We start from the raw sequence: 27,382 nt of genomic DNA on the forward strand, positions 1-27,382 counted from the left end.
ACATTGTTTAATTAATTGGGATAATTAATTGAGAGGAATGAAGGAATGAAATGTTGATTGAATATCCATTGTGCATTTATTTCCTGTTTAGAAATAACTGCTTTGGGCTATCGGAGGAGGATAGTCGTGATTGTTGTAGACAATGCTTGATGATTAAGTAAACTGAAACTAATCAATGAAATGTGTCATGGAACTTGACGGTTGATAGAATACATTAATTATATGTATTGTGTGATTGTATATAGAACCTTTGTGTTTGTATACGTTATGTGTAGAGGAGGAGATAGGGGATGTACTCCGCGGTTTAGGGGAAGATAGGGGATGTACCTCTAAACCGGATAGGTATTGGGAGGAGATAGGGGATGAACTCCGTAGACAGAGCTCATATGCTTGTCTAGAGAAGTGAAGATAGAGCTCATATGCTTATCTTTGTGAAGTGTGGATACAGCTTGTATGCTTATCTGTGGATATTGTTGATATACATATCTGTTGTAGAGTGTGGATACAGCTTGTATGCTTATCTGTGGATATTGTTGATATACATATCTGTTGTAGAATGTGGATACAGCTTGTATGCTTATCTGTGGATATTGTTGATATACATATCTGTTGAGAATGTGGATATAGCTTTTATGCTTATCTGAATGTGAGATATAGTTTTTATACATATCTGTTGAAATGATGATAGAGTTGACATGCTTATCTGTTGAAAAAGGGAAAATGAAAGGTAACTTAGACTCATAAGTTGTAAGACATAAATATGAAATTTATGTGATTGTATCAGTGTTGGCCATCTATCAATTGCTAATGTTTTAGTCATTGTTCATGGTTGGTTTAGTGTATTTCTACTGGGCTGTGGCTCACCCTATATGGGAATATCATTTTCAGGTACAGGAAGCATGCCACCTCCAAGGACTTAGCTGGGAGGCTAGTGGCGGGCATAGTTTTGTCGTTTTACTTTTGATGTATTATATGTAATTTCAAGCCAAGGGCTTAATGTGTAAACGAGTTAGAACTCTTTGTTGTAACCAAGTGTTAACTTGGAAAGCTGTAAGCCTGTAGGGCATTTTGTTATGAGGTTAACATGTAATATTTAATTAACGGAACTCTAATGAATATAAGAGTGTGGTTAATTTATATGTAAATGCATGTTTTATCTGATGGGTTTATTGTTATTATTTTGAGGGCGTTACAAAATTGATATGTGAAGTGTAGAAATCCGAGATTGAAATTTGATTGATGTGTGCAGATTGTCCCTCAAGCAATTGTTCAATGAACCTGAGTAATGATTTAGAGAACACGCATGTCGGCACTTACTCAACTCAAACTTGAGACCTTACCTTACTTGCAATTAAGGCGGTGTTTGGGAAGCAGTGGGGTAAGCTATTTTAGCCTCAAGTTTGAAAAAAGTCATGTAGTCTTTACTGTAGCTAAACCATTGATTTATATTTATTATAAAAAAAAAATGTAGCTCGGCAGCCTACAATCAGTGGCATTGACAGCCTACCACTGTCACTTTACAGGTTGTCCCACCGGTAGTAAATGACACTTTTGCCCCTTTACACCAATGTTGAAAAAAGTGAGACTAGAGATAAATTTGTCATTTTAACCTTAAACATCATTTCAAATACATTTTTCAATACAACAACTCAAATAAAAATTCATCTCATCTTCCCAAACACAAAAACTAAAATAGCCAACTAAAATAGCCTACTAAAATAGTTAAAAAGCCAAAAAAACTTTAAAAATAGCCACTTTCCAAACACCAACTAAGTGTCCCTCATGATCACTTGGGCTACAAGCTACAACTCGACTGAGAGAAGACTTCATAAATGATGAAAACCACTAATTATTTGATTCAAAAGACAATTGTTGCATCACTCGACGAAAAAAAAAAAAATATTAAAGTAAAAAAAAAAAAAGAGAAAAAGAAGAAAATCCCTCATCTCATTCACACCTACTTTAGCTGAAAGAAGAAATTCAATTCTTTCGCATGATGTTCTGGGTTCATAAATATTAGCACTCTTATTACAAGTGAATAGCTCAGTCACAAACACCACAAGATTTATTCAAGTAGAAAGTTTGAGAAACATGTATACACCAAATCTCTTTTTATTTTTATCCTTCTCTTTTGACTTCAAAATTTATTCAATGGTAGGGGAAAGAGAACCCTTAATTAAAGGGATCGGCTCATGTTTGAGCATGATGAATCACTTCATGCCAACCTGTTGCCAATAAACTTTCCAGCCTCACCAACAGAATGGAAAACTGGAGCCCAGGGGCCTTGGTCTTTGAAGCAAGTAAATCAATCATAAGTTTTGAATTCGTTTCTAGAGCAATAGGACATGTACTGATTTCTGATAATGATTTCAACAGTAATATAGCACTCGGAACTCAGAACTTAGTACCGACACTTGAATATATACCATAGCAATGGATGTTCAAAACCTCCTTTGTCATATGTCTGCACCAGAACTCAAAATCGAACTCTGTATCACAATTTACACCCAACAGTTTCCCAATGGTGCTTGTCATGGTTGGCACATTTCTGAGTGATGAAAATAGCTACTAATTTTGACTTTCCTAAGATGTTCACTGAAAACTTTTCCCTATCCTCAAAATATGGATGATAAGCCATTTCAATCGGGTCACGTTTTGGAGGCATCTCATATCCTCAAGCTCTTTTCACCACCAATAACACCTTATGATTATATCCTCATGGATAGCCAGTCCATCTCTAACCCTATTGGTCAAGAGCAACAAAATTCAGCATTTCTAAGCATAGGAACATATCCCAGTAATAGCATTTCCTGTCCTAACAAGGCTAACATGGAATAAATTTCCCCGGTTTCTGAGTGTGGTATGTCGCCTGCAACAAAAACACGTTGTTCTCCTCCAATTTGAATCCAACTGCACCCGGGATTCTTCTTCAAGCCCTTTTCTTTCATCAAAACCCTCAATCTTGACACCTCATCCCACCTTCCTGCAGCTGCATATGTATTTGACAGAGAAACAAAATTTCCTGAATTAGCCGGTTCCAAATCAAATAAAAATTTGGATATATATTCCCCAATTTCAATCTCTCTGTGTTCTTTACAAGCAGCCAACAGTGATCCTAATATCTGTGCATCAGGCTCAAATGGCATTCTGAGAATGAGCATAAGCGCTTCATCCAAATTGCCATGCCGAGAGAGAAGACTAACCACACAACCATAATGTTTCATACTAGGCTTTACATGGTGTTCTGAGACCATATCAACAAAGAACTCCAAACCTTTGTTTATGAGGCCAGCATGGCTACATGCTGACAAGATACCAGTGAAAGTGACGTTGTCTGGCTCTATAGCTTCCTCCCGAAGATGTTTAAACAGTGAGAGGGCTTCTACAGCTTGGCCATGTAATCCATAAGCGGAGATCATTGCATTATACAAAGGGAGTTCCTTGATCAAAATCATATCGAACACTTTCTTTGCTCGATCTATGCTTCCACATTTAGCATACATGTCAACTAGAGCAGTTGCGACTGGAATAGACAAACAAAGGCTCTGCCTTGTAATATAGCCATGAATGACTTTTCCAAATTGTAATGATGCTGTCTCTGTACAAGCAGAGAGTGCACCAACGATGCTGACAACGTTGGGTCGGTTTCCTGCTTCTAGCATTTGCTGAAAAAGTAGAATTGCTTCATCTCCAAATCCATTTTGAGCCAGGCCACAAATGAGGGTAGTCCAAGTAATCACATTAGGTTTGAAGCCAAGGGACTTCATCTCTGAGAACATGTCTTTGGCCTTGTTGACCTGCCCACTTCTCAGGAATCCCAAAATTAGAGAGTTCCACGATATCACATTTGGTGGAACACCCTCTAGCTGCATCTGATAAAACAATTTCAGTGCTTCACCACTCAGACCTAGCACTGCATAAGCTGCCAATAATGTATTCCACAACACAAGATCTCTCATTGTTGTGGAGTCAAAAACTCTTCTTGCATGACTGATTCTCTCACATTTGGCATACATATTGACAATGCTGCCTGCAACTACAGCATCAGATTCAAGGTTGTTTCTAATACAATAACAATGGCCCTCTTGACCAAGTTTTATATTGCACGTATCAGCTGAAGCTGACAGTACCAATGCTAGAGTCACCGAGTCAAACCTAAAGTTTTCTAATCTCATTAGACGACACAAATTGAGCGCATTCTCAATCAAACCATATTGCACATAGCAAGATATAAGCAAATTCCACGTCACCACATCTTTCTCAAGCATCCTACTAAAAACCAACTCTGCATCCTCTATCAATCCAACCTTGGAGTAGAAATTAATAATGGAACTTCCCAAAATGTTATCTAAATCCAACGCATTTACGATTGCAATAGCGTGTCCTTGCTTACCCTCTACTTGAGCATATAAATTAGCCGAAGCTGAAAGAAAGCTTGCCACGGTGACATGAGTCGGTTCAATACCTTCCATTCTCATTTCACAAAAGACTTCAATAGCTTCCTCATTCATCCCGTTTTGAACGTAGCTTGCAATCATTGAATTCCAAGCGACTACATTTCTTTCAGACATATTATCAAACACTTGCCTTGCATCATCTAAAACCCCACATTTCCCATACATATCAACCAAACTACTTGCAACAAAGACGCACCCATCAAAACCCATTTTCAACACATACCCATGAACTCCCTTCCCAAATCCAATCATCTGTAGAGCCCCACAGGCTTTCAACACATTTGGCACGACAAAATTATCGGCTAGAAAACAATTTTCTTGCATTTCAATGAAACCCAATAAAGCTTCTTCACTAAAACCCATTCTGCGATACAATCCAACAATGGCAGCCCATGAAAACACATTCTGTTTTCGGAGTCTGCGAAACAAATAGACCGTAACTTCCAAAAAACTACACTTCGCATAGAAAATCACTAGCTTTGTTTCAACATACTCATTTCTCGCTAAGTGTTCGCCATTTTTAATAATCAAAGCGTGAATTTGCTGACCCATGAAGAAATCACGCTCATAAACACACCCTTGAAGGAGCTCGCCATAGATTTCAGGTCCGATTTGGAAGTTCTTGAGCTGCATTTCAGTGAACATATCCACGGCTTCTTGAATTCGACCGTCTTTGCAGAGAAAAGATATCTGTTTGAAATGAGAGTTGTACAGAGTTCGAGAATTCTTGGCATTTTCTTGGAGGTTTGTGAGATGGGTCGGTGTGAATTTGACAGACTTCGTGGGTTTGAAGTGGGTGATGTGTGGATTTAGAGTGGTGGCGACAGGGAGAGAAGCCATGCATGAAGAGGCGGTTGAGGAAGAGATGATGATGACGATGTTGTGGCCGCAGTTGCCATTGCATTTTGGTCACTGAAAAACAAAGAAATTTCAGGGATTGATAAGGACGAATGTCCACCAAGTCGATTATATTTGTATTCTAGCGCAAGTGGTGAAATGCTAGGCCTGTGGAGGCGTTTGGTGGAGTAGTGGGAAAGTGGTTATAAGTTATAATCTAACAGTTTATAATTTATAATTATTTTTGATTTATAAATTAAGTTTTTTTTTTTTACTTAAAGAATAAGTTGATTTTTGACTTGTAAAAATGTATAAGCTGTATTGTTAAGCTGAACCAAACACATCAAAATAGCTTAGATTAAGCTAAAAACTTAAATAAGTTAGAAATAAGCCTTACCAAACAGGACCTATGTCAATGATTGATTTTTTTTAACTGAAAACATTCTTGTGGTAAATTAGTCCCTTTAATATAACGATCTCGATTTTGACCGATTATTGTGGCATTGCGAACTTGGGTTCTCATGGTTTAATATTGTTATCCATGTCTTTTCTTCCTTCCACTCTTTGAGTTTGAGTAGGGCTGAGTAAGGAATCCGTGAAATCCGTAATCCGATCCATTCCAGTCCAATCCAGTAGGTTTGGATTGGTTTTTTGAATCCGTGGTTCGGTTCCGGATTGAAAAATTAAAAATCCGTAGTTCACGGATTGGTTCCGGATTGAATCCCATGGTTCCGGATTGGAACCAATCCGGACCGTATACAAATAGTATATATTTTTATTATACACCCTCCTGCATAGTATCCTCTCTTATTTCATATAAAACTTGAATCCAAACCTAAACTTGCATAGTATCTTCTTTTATTACTTTTGTTTACTAGTTTTTAGTGTTAATTTGTAATGGTCTAAATACTTATGGCGGAATTAGTTTCTTTATAGTTGTTTAAATTCTAACTATTATGAAAAGACATGTTGCTATTGTGAAACTAATATGGTACTATATTTATATTTTTTATGAAAATAAAGTGTTATATATATTTTTTTGTTATTTAATTATATAAATCTGTGGTCCTAAACCGATCCAATCCGTATTTAAATGGATTGGTTCGAATTGGTTTCACGATTTAAATGGATTGGATTGGTTCCAATTTTTCAGGATTCGTAGATAACGGATTGGTCCTGATTTTACTCCAATCCGGTCCAATCCGGACCATGCTCACCCCTAAGTTTGAGTATTGGGATGTTTGGGTGTGTTTAGAACAAGTTAGTTGCTTGTTGGTCTAGTTTGATATTGTCCAAATTTTGGCTTCTTTGCTCGAGTGAGCTTGTTGATCTTCCAGTATTTTTTCAGGTCTGCAAAGATTCTGGGAGGGTGTTGTTGTTCGTTCGAGCGAGAACTCTTGCGCTCGAGCGACGGTCTTCTGTCTACAAACTTCTAAGACTTTGTATTCTGCGGTCGAGCAACGCTTCTTGCGCTCGAGCGAGGGCACTTATTGTGTCTGGTTGCTCGAGCGACATATCCTTCGCTCGAGCAAGTATCACGTATATCAATTCCCAGCAGCTTATTTTTGCACAGAACTTTTGTATCTTTTCACTCAAAAACCCTAAATCGGCTCTTCCTCTCTGTAAAATTTATTCTCTCTCTACAAATGCACCTAGATCTAAAGATCTCTTTACCCTACTCCCTTTGATAAAGGGTTGAAGCATTTTAAGGACTTCCTTTTGATCCAAGTAAAAACAAGTTTGGGCATTTTTTAAGTTCTTTATTTTCTTCTTTGGGCTTCTACCCTTGAGGTAGGAATATTCTACACCTTAATATGATTTTTAACCTAGATATTTGTTGTTATGTATAAATGGTAGAATTTTGGGAGGATTTGGGAAAAGTTAGGGTTTAGATTCAAATTGAAAAAGGGGTTTCTATGTTGGATTCTATAAATGAATATGAGGTTTTGAATATGAGGTTACGTTGGGTTAGAATGGTGAAATTTAGCCTTGGGATTGATATTTGGAAAAAGGAAGAAATTTGCCCTAATATGTGTTAAATAATTATTTTGTATAAATAATGAAATTGGTATGAGAAATATGAAATTGGGAGGATGTATGAATGAATGGTATAGTTGGATTTGTTAAATCACTCACCTATGAGAATTTGATGAATTATCTATTATAAAGATTGTATATCTGTTTAGAAATAACTATATTGGGCTATCAGTGGAGGATGACTATGATTGTTGTAGAAATTACATGAGGATTAGGTAAATTAAAACTAATCATTTAATTATGTCATTGAATATGACGGTATGTTAAATACATTGAATATGTATAATTGAACGTCATTGAATATGACGGTATCTTTAAACACATTGTATATATATAATGTTTGGAAGAAGAAATGGGATGTACTTCATGTTTTGGGAGAAGATAGGGAATGAACTCTATTGAAAATTAAGTTGACCGGAATGTCTAAGGAGAAAGTCCCGAAATCATTTGGATACAAGGGTGTCGATTCCGCAGACGAAATTTCTGTAAAATGGCAAGATTGAAGTACTTGTATGATTGCTATGATTTAGAACCACTGAGTTGTAGTCTCAGTTGGGTTATTCGGAAAATTATAAACTTGGCCTATGAATTGAAATGAAATGAATTAACTCGAAATGGATAGAAGGGAATGCATTGAGATATGGATATTGGTATCGTATATTTATGTGGAAAATATGTATTGTCATGAATATTGAATATATGCCTGACATTTATATCTTAGTTAAACCTCATATATTGTATTAGTCTATTTCTACTGGGTTTTGGCTCACTCTACTTGGAAAATTATTTTCAAGTACTGGTGACATGCCTCCTCCAAGGATATAGCTTGGAAGGACTTAGGAGTCGGAGGCTTTGTTTTGTTACCTTTGTGTTTAAATATTTATTCAAGTCGAGGGTTTTATATGTATAGAGCTTAAGACTCTCTTTTGTTATAACCAAGTGATATATTGGAAAGATATAAGCCTGTAAGGCATTTATTCTATTGTTATTAACTAATATTGTATGTTATAAATTTAGGATGAACATTTATGAACGTATAATGCATGTAATACATTTTGTAATATAAACTCTGATGAAAGAAAGTATATCATTTCTATTGTGTTCATAGATCTTGTGGTATGAATCATTTATACTATTTTTGGGGACGTGACATTTAATTTGGATAAAGTTTATTTTAAATATGTAATTTTAGTTTTATTAATTTAAATTTTATGCTTTCTAATGGGATCAAAGTCAAAAAAAGTTAGAAGGTAATAAGCATTATCTATTTTTGTGTTTGGCATGAAAATAAAAGTAATATGATTTGAGATATGAAATGACAGATTTACCCTCATTAATATATCCTCATTCTTTTCACCATCCTGACATGTGTCTCACGACACAAAGGGTAAAATGAAAAAATGGCTTACCAACACTCGATGGAACAATATATTATATTATTTGACAAACCAAAAAACGTAACGAAAATAAGCACATCCCAAATACAATTTAAAATAAATAAAAAAATGAATAACAAAATAAACAAATAAGTAAAAAAAGAACTATATAAACAATTCCCAAACAACCCCTTAAAAGATTGTGGTGCTCCTCATCCATTATTGGAATGATCGAGCTAGGCCAAGCCTTGATTATTTTTCACAAAATACGGCCAATTTTTTGATTCAAGGATGGATGTTACTTTACTAACCAATTATGATTAGGCCTATTGTAGAAATTTTAGTAATTCTTGTACAACAAAGAAACTGAATAAATTATACAAGTAGTTCCTATAATTTTTTTTTTTTTGAATTCCATCTTAATTTCTCTAATTTCACAAATGTTATTTTTTGCTCAAAATATATATTAACTATAATTAATGAAGAAACTACCCTGAAGCAAAATCAAAAGTGTAGACTTCAAATTGATGGAATTGAAATTAGAAGAATTAAAATGAAATTTCACTCAAATTAAAGGGACTAATTGTGTTATCTTAATTTTGTGATTAAACTTCTTACCAATCATTTTCATGAACACGAGATATTGATCCCAAATTTCTTTGTTTCTTTCTCTAAATGCGTTTTACTGCAAAGAATTCTTTGTCCAAAAATTTCAAAACACTTGTCACCATTGAATGATGTGAGAATATTAAGGCAACAAAGCCTTGAGGCATAATCTAACAATTCTAAATATTTTGAAATAATGAGACAAAATAATTTTGGGGCATAATCCCATGTCCACCTACACAATGTAATGAGAATAAGCTAAAATTTCTATACATGATGAAAATACATTAGTATTAGGGGCGTTAAAATGGCCCGTGGGCCGCCTAAGGCCCGCCCCACGGCCTGGGCGGGTCAGACTCGACTAAGCCCGACTAGGCCTGGGCCTAGGTCATGTGTTTTAGAGCCCAGCCCAACTCGCCTCGTGGCCTGGCTCATTGACCGACTCAAGGTCCATCCAAAGCTTGGCCTAAGGCCTTGTGCTATTTTTTGTAGAAAAAAAATAAAATTTTGGTGAAAAAAATAGAAAAAAATAAAATAAAAAAAATGTTTAGGCCCACCGGTGCGGCTCAAGGCCTGAATACCCGTGGGCCTAATTTTTTGGCCCGTGGGTCGGCCCAGCTTGGCCTGAATTTTAGAGGGAACCCATGCGGCCCAATATAGGCCAGCCTGAGCCCGGGCCAAGCCTAACTTACACCCCTAACTAGGATTAAGAAATGAAGATGTAGGTATGGAGAATCCTTGACTATTTTCATAATGTTGTAGAGTTCTATGGAAATTATTAATGATTTGTTTGGATCATAAATTTACATTGATATTTGGAAAAACGATGAGAGAAATGTGAATGACATGTAAACTAATTTTTTTTTTCTCTATTTCTTTATCTTTTTCTAAATCCTTATCCAAATTCATAATACAAACACAGCGTAAATAATTTGAATTATTCAAGATAAAATATTTGTGTTTATATACATTTGTGTTTTCTTTTTCCTTGTGAGAATTTCCAAACAACTTTGTCATTCAAACCTGTGTAAACTAATTTTTTTTTCTCTTTTTTTCTTCTAAATCCTTATCCAAATTCATGATCCAAATACAACATAAATAATTTGAATTATTCAAGATAAAATATTTGTGTTTATATACAATTGTGTTTTCTTTTTCCTTGTCAGAATTTCCAAACAACTTTTTCACCCAGACCTTTCAAAACAATAATGGCCCCAAAAAAATGCAATATAGGTTAAAAAAAAATAAAGATTAGTTTGAAATCTAGATGATCTAAACTAGATGATCTAATTCACATAACCATACCGTACAATCTTAACTCTTATAACAACTATATATTAAATTAGAGTTGGTTCTCCTCTCTATATCTATTATGTTTAGCATATAGTTTGAACATCATGTAGAATAATAGGTTTATGAGTTTTACAAACTTTTCTCATAAACTTATTCATCTTTTTTGGAAATTTAAGGTTGAAATAGAGATAGCAAATATGGAGGCAAAGATCACTGCAAACCTAATTGTCTCGATAGAAATATTTTCCAAGAAGTCATTTTTGTACCCAAAACACCTTGTCATGAACTCAACCAGAGTCTCTCCATGGTTGAGCATAGATTGAATATCTCCATATTGTGAGGAAGCCAATCCATGGAGACTCCACGAAAAAGGACACACCCATACATACCACTTCTACCACACTGGAATCCACTACAGTGAATCATCAAATTGTACATTAATTCCTTCTCTCTTTTCAATGCTTTGTTTGTTTTGGAAAAAAAAAATTCACAATTTCTAACAACGAAAAAGTAGTTTATGAGATGAATGAAAAATGAGTTGATTTGAACTGAATAGGGTTTTACGTTTGAAAGTGGATAACACTTTTCAAACTATATAGTCTTATCAATGCCACTACCATAGTCATCACCTTAGCACCACCACCACCACCACCACCACCACTACCACCAATGTTGCCACTACTATCATTGTTATTACCGATGGCAGACCCATAAATCATACAAAAGCCGTCAAAGAAAAATTATTACATTTTTTAGGGGTGAAAGTACAATTATGTTTAAGTGTCAAAATGCAAACTTCTTTTACAAATATATAACTTACATATGCTAATGAGGGTTTTGTGAAGTTTGAGAGGGTCAAAGCAAAATTATATAGATTTTGGAGATCCAAAATGCTAATTTTTCTTATGAATACTTAAAATGAATGGAACTAATCAAGATTTTGTGAAATTTGAGTCGTCCCCTTATGTCTGTCACTAGTCACCACCACTTTACAAGTACCATTGTCTCCACTACCACCATCACCACTACTTCTTCGCCACTATCACCCCACTACTACGATAACTATCATTTTTGGGTTTGCAACCAAATACCTTTTTTTTTTTTTTTTTTTTTTGGTAGATTTCCAAAAATATTTTTTGCAAAAGATATTTTTCTTCAAAACAAATTGAGCATAATTTATGAAGCTTCAACCTTGGGATTTAAACTAAAACTTACTGCTAGAGGAATTAGGAAATAGGAGAAGAGATTCCATAGGGTGAAAGTAGAACCATAGAATGTTGCGGAGATTTCTTGATTAGAACTTACGGCTCCACCATCATTCCAAAATATGTGCAGTACAAGAATGTGAAGAAGAAGAAGAACAAGTATAGGAAGAACTTGTTGGCTGCAGTCCACATGGAGGAGTAGTTGAAGGTTGGCTCCAAGTCAAGAAGTAGGAGGGGAGATGGCAGCTGGCAGCCCTCCCAATTACTCCTCTTCCTTGACTTTGTTCCCTCTTATTTGTGTATAAATTGAGGTGATGAGGAAGGGATGGAACACAACACAGACAGAGTAAGAGAGAATCAGAGAGAGTGTGTGTAAATCTATAGAAAGTGAGTGTGAGTTCTGTAATCTCCCTTCGGGAAATTCTATAGTGAAATCTCTTCGTGGATGTAGGCAATTGCCGAACCACGTAAATATCTTGCGTCTTTTTGTGTGTGATTGATTTCTGAGTGTTCTTAATCTTAACAAGTGGTATCAGAGTCTCGTTGGTCAATTTTTCGGAAAAACAGGTTATGTTTTTCAAAAACTGCCAAAAATCAAGTTACTCGAAATTCACTTTTGAGAATACTGGGAGGAAGCCCTCGACGAGAGAAGTCTAGAACTGCAAAACAGAGCCCCAAATGAGGCTCCACGCGCCCTCTCGTGCCACGTAAAGAAGGCGAGTGAAGCCCAGTTGCAGACACGTGTTTACGCGCCGTTTCTTGTACCGGCGCGTCATCCCAGTCGCAGGCATGCACTAGACGCGCAGCGGAAGGAAAAAAAAGAGTGTTCTGCGTGTGATAGTGATGTCATTGCCACGTCAGACGACATGTCAACGCCACGCCATCGCCACTTCAGACGCCATATCAGCACCACTTGTCTGACATGTCAGCACGTTTGTTAACTAGTCGACGTATCGGATTGACCCAATCCAACCTAGAAGTAGAGGCATTATCTAGTGCTACGCAACTAAGGTACATCTGCAGATCTGAACCATTAAACTTACTTTGGCTAGATCTGAGCCATTTGAAGTCCGATTTTGACGATCTAATAGTGGTTTCCAACTATTTTGAGTATTCCAGAGAGATCCATACAATTAGATTTTTGAATCAGAGTTTCTGTAAAAAGTAAAGAAACGATGGAGGAATTCACATCAACTTTAGGATCCATGATCAAGTTGAATCCTTCTAATTATGTAATCTGAAAGCCGCGGATGGAAGACATCCTATATTATAAAAGAGTTGTCGGACCTTATTGTTCTAAAGGGGGTTAAATCGGAAGAAGTGAAGGATGAAGACTGAATAAAGATGAACTAGAAGACTGTCAGTTGTATCAGACAATGGATAGACCACAGTGTGTTCCACCATGTCACTCAGGAGACAGATGCATATGTCCTTTGAACAATGTTAGAAGGAATGTACCAGTCAAAGACAACCCGAAACAAAGCCTTGGTGATGAGAAGGCTTGTAAATCTGAAACTGAAGAATGGTGTGTCTGTCGCCGAGTACACCAGTGAATTCAAGAATCTGGTGAATTAACTTGCAACCATCAAGATGTCCTTGGATGATGAAATGCAAGTCGTTCTACTACTCAGTTCTTTACCGGACAGTACGGAGACAGTGGTTTCTCTCAGTAACTCTGCACTAGAGGGGAAACTGACCATGAGCATGGTCACAGACACTATGTACAATGAAGAGACAAGGAAGAAAGACATGGGAGGTAATCAGTCCCGTGCTTTTGTCACAGAAGATAGAGGCAAAGACTGAGGTAGATGAAGATGGAACAATAAGAGTAAATCTAGAGATAGTAAAAGTCAAGGTAACTTTAGCTTCACTTGCTTTCACTGTGGCTAGGAGGGTCACATAAAGAGGAACTGTCCAAGCCGAAAAGATAAAGGCCAAAGTAGTAAGTCAAAGGGAGATGAGAACACGACAGCCACAACAACTGATGAAATACTTCTTACAATTGGTGAAAATGAGGATTGCCTTCACGTGGCTAACCACAGCTGTACAAAGTGGGTGATAGACACAACTGCATCCTATTACGCCACTTCCCATAGAGAACTCTTCAGCTCGTACAACGCTGGAGATTTTGGCACTGTTCAAATGGGGAATTCTAGCTATTCAAAGATTGTGGGTATTGGAGAAATTAGTATTTAGACTAATGTCAGACACAAGCTAGTTCTCAAAGATGTGAGACATGTTCCACATTTATGCCTTAATCTAGTCTCTAAAAACGCTTTGGACCGACAGGGCTATACAATTACATTCGGAAATAGCCGTTGGAAACTGACAGGAGGAGCTTTAACAATCGCTAGAGAAGAGATGTCTTTAACACTGTATAAGGCTCAAACGAAGATCTATCTAAAAAGTCTTAATGCAGCAGAAGACAAGGAGTCACCGGACTTATGGCACAGAAGATTGGCTCATATGAGTGAGAAGGGATTGCATCTGTTGGCAAAACAATCCAGGATACCCTTGTCCAAAGGGAATGCTCTGAAGCCATGTGATCATTGCCTTTATGGCAAGCATCATCAAGTATCATTCAATTCAACAAGCAAGAGAAAAATAGAAGTACTCAGTATGGTATACTCAGATGTTTATGGCCCAATCGAAGTGGAGTCACTTGGCAGCCACAAGTATTTTCTGACCTTCATTGATGATGCATCAAGGAAGTTGTGGGTGTATTTCTTGAAGACAAAGGATGAGGTATTCCAGTACTTTTCAGGAGTTCCATGCAATGGTGGAAATAGAGACCGGAAAAAAGTTGAAGTGTCTTCGTACAGACAATGGTAGCGAGTACACTTCCAATGCTTTTGAAGCATATTGTGCCAGCAGAGGTATCCGGTACGAGACAACAATTCTTGGTACCCTACAACACAATGGTGTGGCAGAGAGGATTAACCACACTATTATTGAAAGAGTTAGATGCATGCTCAGAATAACAAAGTTGCCAAAGTCATTCTAGATTGAAGCCGCACATACAGCCTGTTACCTTATTAACAGGTCGCCTTCAGTTCTGTTGAATTTTGCGATACCTGAGGAAGTCTGGTCTAGAAGAAAGATATCATATTCTCACTTGAGAGTCTTTGGATGTAAGGCGTTCACACACATCTTCAAAGAAAACAGGCAGAAGCTTGATGACAAGTCCACTCCATGTATATTTGTGCGCTATTCAGATGCGGCATTTGGGTACAAGTTGTGGGACTTGGTGAACAAGAAGACGTTCAGGAGTAGAGACGTTGTGTTCCATGAAGACCAGACCATAGCATATTTTGAGAAATCAGCAAAGTCTAGAGTTGCTATCACTCCAGACTTGTTTCTATCTCTAGAACCCTCACAACATGCTAGAGTTGATGAGGTGCAACAAGAAGTGCCAGAGTTGCAAGATCCAATGACAGAAGATAAGAATCAAAAGGAAAGAGATAAAGACCCGGATGAAGAGGGTGTTAAGCAGGGAGAGCAACCCCCTCAACTAGAGGCAACTGGGCCTCAGTTGGGAGATCTGGAAGAGCTGTTATACCATCAACCAAATATCCCACTTCTCAGTATATTCTGATTACTAATGAAGGGGAGCCAAAGAGTTTTTCGAAAGCAAAGAGTCATACAGAGAAAGGCTGTTAGATTCAAGCCATGAAGGAGGAGATGAGTTCTTTGTAGAAGAACCACACTTATAAGCTTGTTCCACTTCCAAGAGGCAGGAGAGCCTTGAAGAAAAAATGGGTGTATAAGTTGAAGAAAGATGGCAACGGTAAACTATTGCAGCATAAAGCTCGCTTGGTAGTCAAAGGTTTTGGGTAGAAAAAGGAAATTGATTTTGATGAGATCTTCTCACCAGTTGTGAAGATGACTTCCATTCGAGTAGCTCTGGGATTAGCAGCTCGTTTGAATTTGGAGGTAGAACAGATGGATGTCAAGTCTGCCTTTCTCTAAGGTGACTTGGAGGAAGAGATCTATATGGAGCAGCCAGAAGGATTTGAAGTTAAAGGAAAAGAAAATCTAGTCTGAAAACTAAAGAAGAGTCTCTATGGCCTGAAGCAAGCGCTAAGACAATGGTACAAGAAGTTTGATTCATTTATGGTGGATCACGAGTACACAAGAACGATAGCAGGCCAGTGTGTATATTTTCAAAGGTTTTCGGATGGAAACTTCATCATTCTACTGTTGTATGTCCATGATATGCTGATCATCGGACATGATAATGCTATGATCAACAAGTTGAAAAACGACTTGTCGCAGTATTTTGACATAAAGAGTTTAGGCCCAACATAGCAGATTTTGGTCATGAAGATTGTTTGTGACAAGAAAGCCAAGAAGATAGGGCTATCACAAGAAAAAATATATTGAACGGGTGATTGAAAGGTTCAACATGAAAGAAGCCAAGCTAGTCAATACTTCGCTGGCTAACCATTTCAAGCTAAGCAAGAGTTCTTGTCCCTCATCTACAAATGAAAGAGAAGAGATGGAGGCAATTCCCTACTCATCTGTAGTAGGGATTTTGATGTATGCAATGGTGTGTACCCGGCCAGATATAGCTCACGCAATTGGTGTTGTGAGCAAATTCCTCACCAATCCAAGAAAGGATCATTGGGAGGTAGTCAAATGGATTCTTCAGTACTTGAAGGGAACTTCAAAGTTGTGTCTATGTTTTGGGGGAGTTGAACCAATTTTGGAGGGTTTTACAGATGTCGATATGGCGGGTGATCTTGATGGTAGAAAGTCTACATTAGGATCTTTATTCACCTTTGCAGGGGGGCTATTTCATGGCAGTCCAAACCACAAAAGTGTGTTGTTTATTGCTGCCGCAGATGCTGGAAAGGAAACACTGTGGTTAAAGCAGTTTCTCCAAGAATTGGGTCTACAGCAGGAAGAGTACAAGGTACATTGTGATAGTCAAAGTGCAATTGATCTGAGCAAGAATTTCGCGTACCATTTACATACAAAGCACATTGATGTCCGATATTATTGGATACGAGAAGTGATGGAAAAGCAGTTGATAAAGTTGGTTAAGATTCACACGGACAAGAATCCTTCTAACATGATGATCAAGGTTGTCACCAGAGACAAACTGGAAGTTTGCAAGAATCTGACTGGGATGGATTCAAATAAGAAGTCAGTTATCCATATAGGCGTAGAGGGAGAGAATTGTTGGCTCTAGCCCACATGGAGGAGTAGTTGGAGGTTGGCTCCAAGTCAAGAAGTAGGACGGGAAATGGCAAGTGGCAGCCCTCCCAATGACTCCTCTTCCTTGACTTTGTTCCCTCTTATTTGTGTATAAATTGAGGTGATGAGAAAGGAATGAAACACAACACAGAGCAAGAGAGAATCAGAGAAAGTGTGTGTAAATCTATAGAAAGTGAGTGTGAGTTCTGTAATCTCCCTCCGAGAAATTCTATAGTGAAATCTCTCCGTGGACGTAGGCAATTGCCGAACCACGTAAATATCTTGTGTCTTTTCTGTGTGTGATTAATTTTTGAGTGTTCTTAATCCTAACAGAACTTGGTTAAGCTCAATTCAAATTCGAAGAGTTTGAGCCAATGTATATGCGATTTCAATTGCAACTTCAAATGGGAAGATCAATGCAAGAACTTGTGTAATCTAATATGATCATGAATGTTTCATCATATGATATAACCTATACTTGTGCAATCGCATAAGGAAAGGCGGAGTATGCCTCTACAACCTTCTGTCTGTAAAAGACTACTCGATCAACGGATATGACTAGGAGCACTGAAAAACATGCATGTGTAGTGTTCATGGGTAAAGGTCATGGTCTTACATATTTTAAATCAAATATTTATATGGTTAATATATTCTCTATTGGGCAATTGCTCATTCCTATCCAACAACTTTTAGGACTTGGAGAGCAGCAACTACTCCAATGAATTTGAAGTTGTCCACCCTTTTGTTTTTGCTGAGGACATAATGTAATTATTATTATTATTATTTTTGGGACTAAGAGTCCTTTTATTCTTTTGAAACCTTAATCTAGAAACTTGTAAGTCATGATGTATTTGTTATAATTTTCTCTAACTTTTTGAACTATAAGGACTCTTATGAAATTTGTAACCATTAATTTATAGTTCAATAAGAAAGAGAACTCTTGCAATTGATTTTGTAATTGTCTTGGTTTATTGTGCAAATATGTATATGATGTCAAGTTAGCATTTTTTTTTGGGGGGAGGGGGAGGGGGAGGGGGGGTGGGGGGGTGGGGTGTTACAAATGAGTATAATGATAATCCATTTTAATAAGTGGTATTAAATTTTACTAACTTATTTTATTTTCAGACAATATTCCTATTTGTAGAGAATGAACAAGCAAGAATGAATGCAAAGTAAGATGCATAAGCAAATTAAAGTGTGATTTATGAAAAATCTTGAAAATCCCGAAATATTGATTTGTGATTATCATTCAATTTCAAAGAATGAATAACAATCCCAATTAAACAATCAACAACAAATCGGTACAACAATTTAACGTAAAAAAAAAATCATAATTAAACTCCTCCAATTGTGATAAAAAATCATGGGCCAAAACTACAAAAACAATTCACTAAGAAAACAAACTTATATCTTATGTTTTTGTTTTTGTTTTTCATTGTGTGTTTTACTACTTTATTGTGTGATTGAAATCACAATTTCGCTCAACATAGAGTACGCTTACATTTTTCCTTATGAACACGTCCAAGACAATCATGGCCAAATAAAATGCAACATGACTTAGAAAAAGCAAGATATATTAAAACCTAGACGATCTATTTCATACAACCATACCATACAATCATAACTCTTGTAACAACCATATATTGAATTGTGGTTGGTTCTCTTCTCTGTATGGAACTTTGTTTAGCACAAAGTTTAAACATCATGTAAAAACAATAGGTTTATGAGTTTTACAGACTTTCCTCGTAAACTTATTCATCTTTTCTGAAAATTTAAGGTCGAAATAGAGACAGCAAATATGCAGGCAAAGATCACTGCAAACCCGATTGTGCCGATAGAAATAATTTTCAAGAAGTTGTTTTTGTATCCAAAATACCTTGTTATGAACTCAGCCACAGTCTCTCCATTGTTGAGCATAGACTGAATATCTCCATACTGTGAACAAGCCAATCCATATAGACTCCATGAAAAAGGACACACCCATGCATACCACTTCCACCACGTTGGAATCCTCTGCATTGAATCATCAAATTGTACATTGAATCCATCTCCCCCAGCTGTGTTTGTTTTGAAAGAAAAAAAAAAATTCTGAAAAGTATTTCTGCGATTTTCTAACAACGAAAAATTATTTTATGTGACCAACGGAAAATGAGCTGAAAAGGTTTCTACCTCTGAAAGGAGGACAACATTTTTCAAACTATAGTCTTATAAACATCACTGCAATTTTCACCTCTGAAATGAGCTGAAAAGGTTTCAACCCCCCTCCCACCACCACCACCACCACCAATGATGATGCCACTATCACTCTTACTGCTAATGGAGGACCCATAAATCATACAAAAGAGTGGCCTTTTTTTTTTTCTGTTTTTTTGAATATTGAAGGGTCAAATACTACTAATGGCGAAAGTGTAAATCATACAAAAGAGGGGCCAAAAAAATATTTGAATATGCAAGGGTCAAAGTACAATTTATATATTTCTTTTACAAATATATAAATTGCATAGGCCAATGAGGGTTTTGTGAAGTTTAAGAGGGTCGCTGTAAAATTATATAGATTTTGGAGAGCCAAAATGCTAATGTCTTTTTATGGTAAATTATATTGACCTCCCTTAAAATTTGGAGAAAATATAGCAAGTCTTACAATTTTGATATAATTACACTGATCTCCCTTTTAAGAAGACTAAAGAGACTGAAACTAATGTAGATAGAATGAAGACATAAAGATAAATAAGGTAAAATCTATATTTAGTGTAAGAGATGACAATATCATTTTTTCATTTATACAACTAATAAATTTCTAATGAAAAGAGTGCCAAATATTATGTGAACAAAAACCTTAAGGGAGCTCAACATAATTAAATCAAAACTTGTGGAGCTTATTGTATTTTTCTTCAAATCTTAGGAGAGGGCAATTTGATTTACCCTTCTTTTTATAAATACTTAAAATTGAATGGAACTAATCAAGGATTAAAAAAAAAAAAATTGATAGCAGGGGAAGGGTTACCCCCCCTCCCCCCCCCCCCCACTCACCCCTTCTATGTTTGTAACTGGTCACCACCTCCCCATCAATTACGTTGCTGCGACCACCACCACTTCACAGTCCCTACCACCCCCACCACGACCACAACCATCATTTTCAGGTTCGCAATCAAATACCTAAAAATGTTTTTGCTAATTTCCAAAAAATGTTTTGTGAAAAAAATAATTCTCTTTTTTCGAAACAAAACTGACCATAAGTTATGAAGCTTCAACATTGGGATTTAAATTGAAACTTACTGCTGGAGGAATTAGAAAACCCGAGAAGAGATTCCACAAGGTAAAATTGGCACTACACAATGTCGCGGAAATTTCTTGATTAGGACTTATGGCTACCACCATCATTCCAAAATATGTGCAGTACAGGAATGTGAAGAAGAAAAAGAACAAGTATAGGAAGAACTTGGTTGAGCTCAATTCAAATCCAATCATCGCATAGACTATGATCCCATAAACAAGAGTTTGAGCCAATGTATATGGGATTTCAATCGCAACCTGAAATGGGAAGATCAATCCAAGAACTTGTGTAATCTAATATGATCATGAATAAATGTTCATTGTATCATATAACCTATACCTGTGCAATTGCGTAAGGAAATGCGGAGTATGCCTGTGCAGCTCTCTCTCTGTAAAAGACTACTCGATCAGCGGTTATGACTGGGAGCACCGAAACACAAGCATTTGTTGCCAAGAACATTATGGTCGTGTACATTGAACCCACCCCGTTGAGAACATCCTGTTCGCTATACCTGAAAATTTGTTGAACAAGTAGATGTAACTATTGAGTTCTATGGCGGACAACTCACTGAAGTTAGTTATAATGACCCTGCTATTGTGAGAAAATATGCTAGACGTTCTCAATTGGATGAAAATTTTGAATTAGATTGCGCTAGTTTGAAATTTGATGGTGTTTTCATAACAGTCTAAGGGGTCGGTTTACTTTTGATGTTTCTATCTTCATTTTTTTTTTTTTGGTGGGTTAATGAGCATTTATTAGCGAAAGCAAAAAATATACAATGAGGCTCCAAAGACATCTTAGAAGGGTACACAAGGACTAGTTTAAAGAAGCCCACTCCTCCCAAACTAGGCAATGCGCCAACAACCTAGCCTAGAAGAAAAAAAACATTCATAAGCTGAAGAGGCTAGGTCTACAAAGGAGAAGTCTCTCATAACCAATGAACAAACTTTCACTATTTATTTTTTATTTATTGAAATGGCCGAAATATTTACGTTTCCTAGGAAACCAAACAAAATAATAACAGAATACTAGAATTCCAATATTTCCACTGAAAGATGCGAAAACAGTATGAAACATACCAAAACATTGAGTTGTTTTTATATCTATTAAGAATATTTAATAATATTCATTTCTATTCGCCTCCTTTTATCAAAAGAAAATTTTTGAGAATAAATAAAAATATTAAATTTATTAGGGAATCTAAGAAACTAGACAGAGAAGATAAAAGATGGAGAGAAGAAGATAAATACACAGGAATAAGTCACACATTCTCTTTCTTTGTTACCACATTTTTTTTTCTTTTTGCTTTCTTGTTTGTCATCACTACTACCACTAGAACTTTGCATTTTTTATAACAATATTTTTCTTATAATGGCAAACCTCTTCCCCATTATTTCATTATTCATAGATCTATAGATCTCATCAAGTTCAATTATTTAATTATTGGAGAAGTATTAACATTCATCTACACTTTAGTTTTTGTTTTCAAACATTTTCAATTTTTTTTTTTCTCACTTCCCTTATGTTTCTCATATATTTCCATTTTCAAGCTAACCGAGACACCATAACAAAAAGAAAATTTGATTCTTGGTCACAACCCAAGAGGTAAAGGATGAAACATTAGGAATAAACATCAAAACACTTACAATCCAGGAGATCAAATACAACGTACACATGGATGATCATACAAGGGTAGCCTTAGCTAATTTAAGGCGTCAGGCAAAAAATCTAGATGACTCCTATCAAGTAAAGTTATTTTTTTACTAATTATAAAAGAACACAAACAAATTTAACTACAAAAGAAAGTTAAATAAAATTATAATAAAAATGCATAAGTTTAAAACCCATTTTATATGTAAAATCAAAATTTTAAACACATACAATCATTTAACTGAAAAACAAATAGCAAAAGACATGCTTATGGATACATTTTATAATAATACATTAGGAAGAAATGATGAAAAATAGTTGGAGGAGATAAAGGCATAAAGAAAGTATCAAGGATAGAGTAATATGTGATCATATATAGGTATCATACGGCACCTCACATAGCACTAACTACATCATGTACGATGGACCCCATGATAAATTGGTATTAGTGCTTTGTAGATAAAATGTGGGATCCATACGATGATGATGTGGTTAGCGCAATGTGAGATGCCACATAAATGGTCACCAAAGCTTTTGTTCATCACATGGACCCATAAATAAATGAATATATATATAGATTCTAAAATATTTGTACCTTCTTGAACCGAGTCCCCGGAACACAATTCCAAGCATGAAGCCTGTTAAAACTCCATATAAAAGTCGGACAGAGTTATATGACGTGTTTCGCCAATAGGACTTGTGTTGTCTCCATAGGCATGCTTTACATTGAGTAAGAAATGGTTGAGAGTACTTGGGGAAGTTGAGATCTTTTGAATTAGGTGGTGGTGTATGCAACTCCTCGATCAAGGCCTTGTTTCTCCTGCAATAGTTCATATGAATCATTAACTTTTTAAGGTACCCAAGACAATGGCTATATATTTTCATAAGAGAAAAAGAGAGTTATTTTCTTCTTATACCCTGCTTTAGCAAAAGTCTTGTGTACTGGATCGCTTTTTTACTATTATTTATGTATATAATATAGAAAAAAGAGAGAGTTAGATGACCAACCAAAAAAGATCTGAATTCTTGTATACATCAGCAAATTTAACACCTAGAAGCTCCTCCTCTGCTTGTGTGGTAACTTCCATCATCCATGTTGCCGGGTTGTACCCATCTTCTATCTTACGCACACCATTGATTTGCTTCAAACAACAAAATAGAAGAAAATGAGGGACATATAGATTCACCTTGTTAAAGTCGAGAAGTTCTAGTTTTGTCTAGGCCTACCTTGAAGTAGTGTATCATATGGCGAGACTTGTCACCCAAAGGACCAACATATATTTCTTCGCCTTCTTGACTCAGTAGGAAGAGCTACAATTGGGGAGACTGTAAAATTTAGCATAGGAAAGGAGACTCTGAAAAAGAAAAAATATATGTCATAGGATTTCATAAAGATCTCTTACCTCGTCAAAAGCTTCAAAAATTTCAATACTTGGCTGATGAATTGTGCACACTACAGTTCTTCCCGTGTCCACGATGTTTCTCACAGTTCTAATGACAATAGCAGCCGCTCTAGAATCAAGTCCTGTGGTTGGCTCATCCATGAATATTATAGAGGGGTTGGCTACAAGTTCTACTGCAATAGTTAATCTTTTGCGTTGATCAACTGATAGCCCATTCACACCAGGGAATCCAACTAATGCATCTCTCAGTGGTGTCAATGCAATCAATTCCATGACCTCCTCGACAAAACTCTGCACCAACAAGTTTCAAAAAAGCTTGAATAGCAAAGAACACAACACAATGGATTACTAACTAGTGTTTCAAAATTTCATTCCACTTGCCTTTCTGGTATCAAGTTTGACATTTGAAGGCAACCGAAGCCAAACGGAGAATAGTAGGGACTCATGAACTGTGACAAAAGGGGAGTGGATGTCATTTTGTTCACAGTATCCAGAAACTCGAGCAAACACTTTTTGTTTCTTGGGGTATCCTGAAATCTTGATGGTTCCCTCTACAAGCCCGGTGTTTTTCCTTCCAGCCAAAATGTCTAGTAGTGTTGTCTTACCAGCCCCACTAACGCCCATAAGGGCGGTTAGGACTCCGGGCCTAAAAGCCCCGCTTACTCCCTTAAGAATTTCCAATCGCCCCCCTTGAATGCCTTTCGCTTTTTTTTCCTATGAATTTCGTGCTCGTTAGCTTCTCACATTTTGGGAAAAAAAAAGAAGAAAAAAAAAATTATGCATAAGAAATGTTGAAATCGAAGTTACCTTTCGCATATCAATAGAATATCTGATATTCTCGAAAGTGATGGAAAGAGGTGTAAATGGGAGAAGCATTCCTTTCTCCTCTCGACATTTGAAAATGGCATCTGTCATTTGATCAACGTCTTACTTTTTTTTTTTTTTTGGTTTCGAAGATAATGTTGAGACTAACTAAAACATAAAAAGAACTCAATGGCTTACTTTTGGATGGGTTTTCATTCTCTAATGTTTTGTTTCCTTCTATTTCACCAGTTCTGTTAGCATGTCTCTCTTGCAAAACTTCTATAGGCAAAAACACGGTCTTCTGATGTTCTACATGAATTTAGTTCAGAATTGGTTAATTTCAGTTTGAAATGAAAAGTAACACAAAGTAATATTAGGTACTAAATATGGGATAACTCACGATTGAGATAAGTAAGAGCCAAAGTATAAATCCCTCCAAATAAGAATATGAAACCAATCACTGCATCAATTCCAATCCAATACCAATATGTAGTAGTAAATATCCCACGAGACTTCAAGACAGATATTCCTAGTGCTTCGGTTGATTTATTGAAAACCTATAATTCCAAGGGTGTTGAAAGTTTCTAGAGGATTCCACTATATATGTAACAAATTTTGGACTCATCTTTCTTTTATGAAAATTCTTACATATTTCCAATCACCACCGAGGAATTCATTTATTGACAGTGCAGTTTGCACATACATCAGAGGCGTTGTCCAGTAACCCCAAATCAACCATTTCTTCATATCATCTGGAAAAAGAAAAATGAACAAAAAAAAAAGAAAAGAAAGAGAACCTCATTAGAGCAGAGTTTCACATAAAGAAATTCTCAAAAGTTTAATTTCGTATAAGAAAAATCTTAGAGAATTTGTATAAATTCATACGTCGTGATAAGGCAAAGCCACTAAAAACCACAAGCCAGACCATTGCAATGTTTCCCCCCGTGTTGGCGACATTATGGTCCCTACTAAGTGCAGCAATGCATCTAAAAATCCCATAAGACATTTGGCCACTCAATGCGAGAATTAAAAATTGTCTAAACATCCTGCCATAAAAAATAAAAAGCAAAACAAAAAAAAGAAAAAAAGAAAAGAAGAAGAAGTTATAACAGTAGGTGCAGATTTAAATAGAGAATCTGAGAAAGAACAGCTACTTAAGATAATGGGTTTTTTTCAAGACTGGCCTTTCGACAGTAGGATCGAATCCTATCGCATAATAAGTTACCATAACCCAAATAGCAACTTCAATAATAGATACTGGTGTTTTGATTATTGATGTTGGCAATGAGTATGCCCAAGAAGGATAAAAACTTCCTCTTTGCTTGTAAAAGACGGGAAGTTTTTCTATGGTCATTGGTAATTCAAAAAACCCGGTGAACAAAGTTGCAATAAGACCGCAATAGAGAGCTCCAAGATGAACTAATCCATCTTCTATTGTCTGATGGTGCACTCGGCTTTGCCCAAAGAGTGTTGCAGATATGATAGCGAGAATTAAATGCTGCAATGAGGAAAAAGAGTCATCTAGACCTTGTAAAGTGTAATAATTACGTTAAAAAAGTATGAAATATAAAACATCGACACTACTTACCTGAAATATCTTAAACATGTATAGAAATGAGTTTCGCTTCATCAGAATGCATTCTCTCGATAAGCAAGCGCTCAACAACTCAAACCGATTAGTTGCGTATTTGGATCGAACTAAAGCTGCAGGATGGCACTTTGACCTATCAAATGGTGTGAGAAGCTCATGACGGATTGCTTTTCCAATGTGGAATGATTGAAATGCCTCTGCAAACTCATTGACGGAAATGTATCTATATGGCGTGTCTTCATTAACCCAGTACTGTTTTTGATCCTCTCTTGATGTGACCTAAATTCAGGATATTAGAATATGAGAATTTTAATTATGAAATTGACATTATTTGGAAGGTAGCACAAAAAAGCTTTGAATCAATGTTAATGCACAGTTTGACCAGAACTCAAATAGTAAAACAAAAAAGCTTTGACAATGTTTCATGTGTTTGGTTGCAATCTTGAAAATGACCTGTTTGTTTCGTTGAAAAAATTGCTTCCAGTGTTTTTTGGTTGTGATTTTGAAAATGATCCGTTTGTTTTGGTAGAAAACATCTTGGAGAAAGCGTTTTATGGAAAATATCACATGCAAAAAATATTTCCTTTGTTTGGTTACAATCTTAAAAATCATGTGCTAGTTAGTGGTGGGGTATTTGTGGTGGTAACAATGGTGGTAGCGTTAGTAAGACTAGTTTGAAAAATGTTTTTCAATATGAAAAGTGAAAAAAGTTTTTGTCCAAATTAGCTTCTTTTTTTTTAATTGAACATGAAAAACCATTTCCCAGCTCATTTTTCGTTGACCATGGAAAAAGTTTTCCATTGACTTTTGTTTTTCATCATTACAAATGTCGAAAAATTTGGAAAACATTTTTCACCGAAACAACATAAATCGATATTCAAGAATTTTATGTGTTATGGCAGTCATATTTACAGTTAAAAAATATGCAAATGTACAAGCATGCACAACGAAGGCATAGATATATACTAGTTTTCACAAACTTACTTCCTGTAGGTAGTCAGCGACAACTTTTCTACCGGGGCATTTAAAACCCATGGATTCAAAGAAATCAAGAACACATTCACAAGGGCCGTGGTACACGATTTGTCCCTCCGAGATAAGAATGATGTCATCAAAGAGATTGTAAGTTTCCAGTGCAGGTTGGAGAAGAGAGATCATAACTGTCTTTTTGAGAATATGGACCGATTGCCTAATTGAGTTAATGATTCGGAAAGTTGTCACGCTATCAAGACCAGTTGATATGTTGTCCATGAAAAATGACCTTGCAGGACCTACTAGCATCTCCCCTTTATCAATCAAAATAGTTTCCGGTTAAATATTCCCATCATACAAGTTAGGATCAAACTTTCTTTTTGATATGCTCTTTCAGTTAGCTCAGAAACAGAAATGTTTCTGTAAGTTTTGGAAATGTAAAGCAAATGACAAAGAATTTGGAAGCATAAGAAAACATTTTGAAAAAAAAAAAAAAAAAAAAAAAAAGCGTATACAAATGTTAGGGTAAATTACAAATATGTCCCTGAAGTTTACTTAAAATACGAATTGTCTCATGTGATTTGAAAAATTACAAATACTCCATTGTCATAATTTTTTATTTAATAGAATTAACTAAAATAATAAAATTATGAACTGCTCTCCTATACAATAATAAAA

The 27,382-nt window shown here is 36.1% G+C and overlaps 2 protein-coding genes across 2 annotated transcripts in view; both read right to left on the reverse strand.

Annotated features, from left to right (window-relative positions):
- Positions 1–2,625: 2,625 nt before the first annotated feature.
- CRR21 (Tetratricopeptide repeat (TPR)-like superfamily protein) lies at positions 2,626–5,433 on the reverse strand. The gene has a single exon (XM_028200920.2). The coding sequence runs from the start codon at positions 5,295–5,297 to the stop codon at positions 2,751–2,753; it is 2,547 nt and encodes an 848-aa protein (XP_028056721.2). The 5' UTR covers positions 5,298–5,433; the 3' UTR covers positions 2,626–2,750.
- Positions 5,434–18,567: 13,134 nt separating this feature from the next.
- The window catches only part of LOC114260740 (ABC transporter G family member 39), a 35,988-nt gene continuing 27,173 nt past the window's right edge, over positions 18,568–27,382 (reverse strand). Inside the window, exons 11-26 of the mRNA XM_082900802.1 lie at positions 26,717–27,018; positions 25,730–26,011; positions 25,326–25,639; positions 25,027–25,187; positions 24,790–24,893; positions 24,542–24,698; positions 24,340–24,450; positions 24,145–24,245; positions 23,719–24,051; positions 23,338–23,628; positions 23,162–23,245; positions 22,943–23,076; positions 22,530–22,754; positions 20,624–20,795; positions 20,287–20,541; positions 18,568–19,023 (exon numbers count right to left, since the gene is read on the reverse strand). Coding sequence (XP_082756928.1) covers positions 18,766–19,023; positions 20,287–20,541; positions 20,624–20,795; positions 22,530–22,754; positions 22,943–23,076; positions 23,162–23,245; positions 23,338–23,628; positions 23,719–24,051; positions 24,145–24,245; positions 24,340–24,450; positions 24,542–24,698; positions 24,790–24,893; positions 25,027–25,187; positions 25,326–25,639; positions 25,730–26,011; positions 26,717–27,018 — 3,284 coding nt within the window. The 3' untranslated portion in view covers positions 18,568–18,765. The remainder of the gene's footprint in view (positions 19,024–20,286; positions 20,542–20,623; positions 20,796–22,529; positions 22,755–22,942; positions 23,077–23,161; positions 23,246–23,337; positions 23,629–23,718; positions 24,052–24,144; positions 24,246–24,339; positions 24,451–24,541; positions 24,699–24,789; positions 24,894–25,026; positions 25,188–25,325; positions 25,640–25,729; positions 26,012–26,716; positions 27,019–27,382) is intronic.

This window comes from Camellia sinensis, chromosome 13 (assembly GCF_055761805.1).
Source record: "Camellia sinensis isolate YWXY chromosome 13, ASM5576180v1, whole genome shotgun sequence".
Classification (NCBI taxonomy): Eukaryota; Viridiplantae; Streptophyta; class Magnoliopsida; order Ericales; family Theaceae; genus Camellia; species Camellia sinensis.

Coding starts and splice junctions, on each gene's coding strand:
- CRR21 (XM_028200920.2), bottom strand. CDS start 5,297: ATGGCTTCTCTCCCTGTCGCCACCACTCTAAATCCACACATCACCCAC.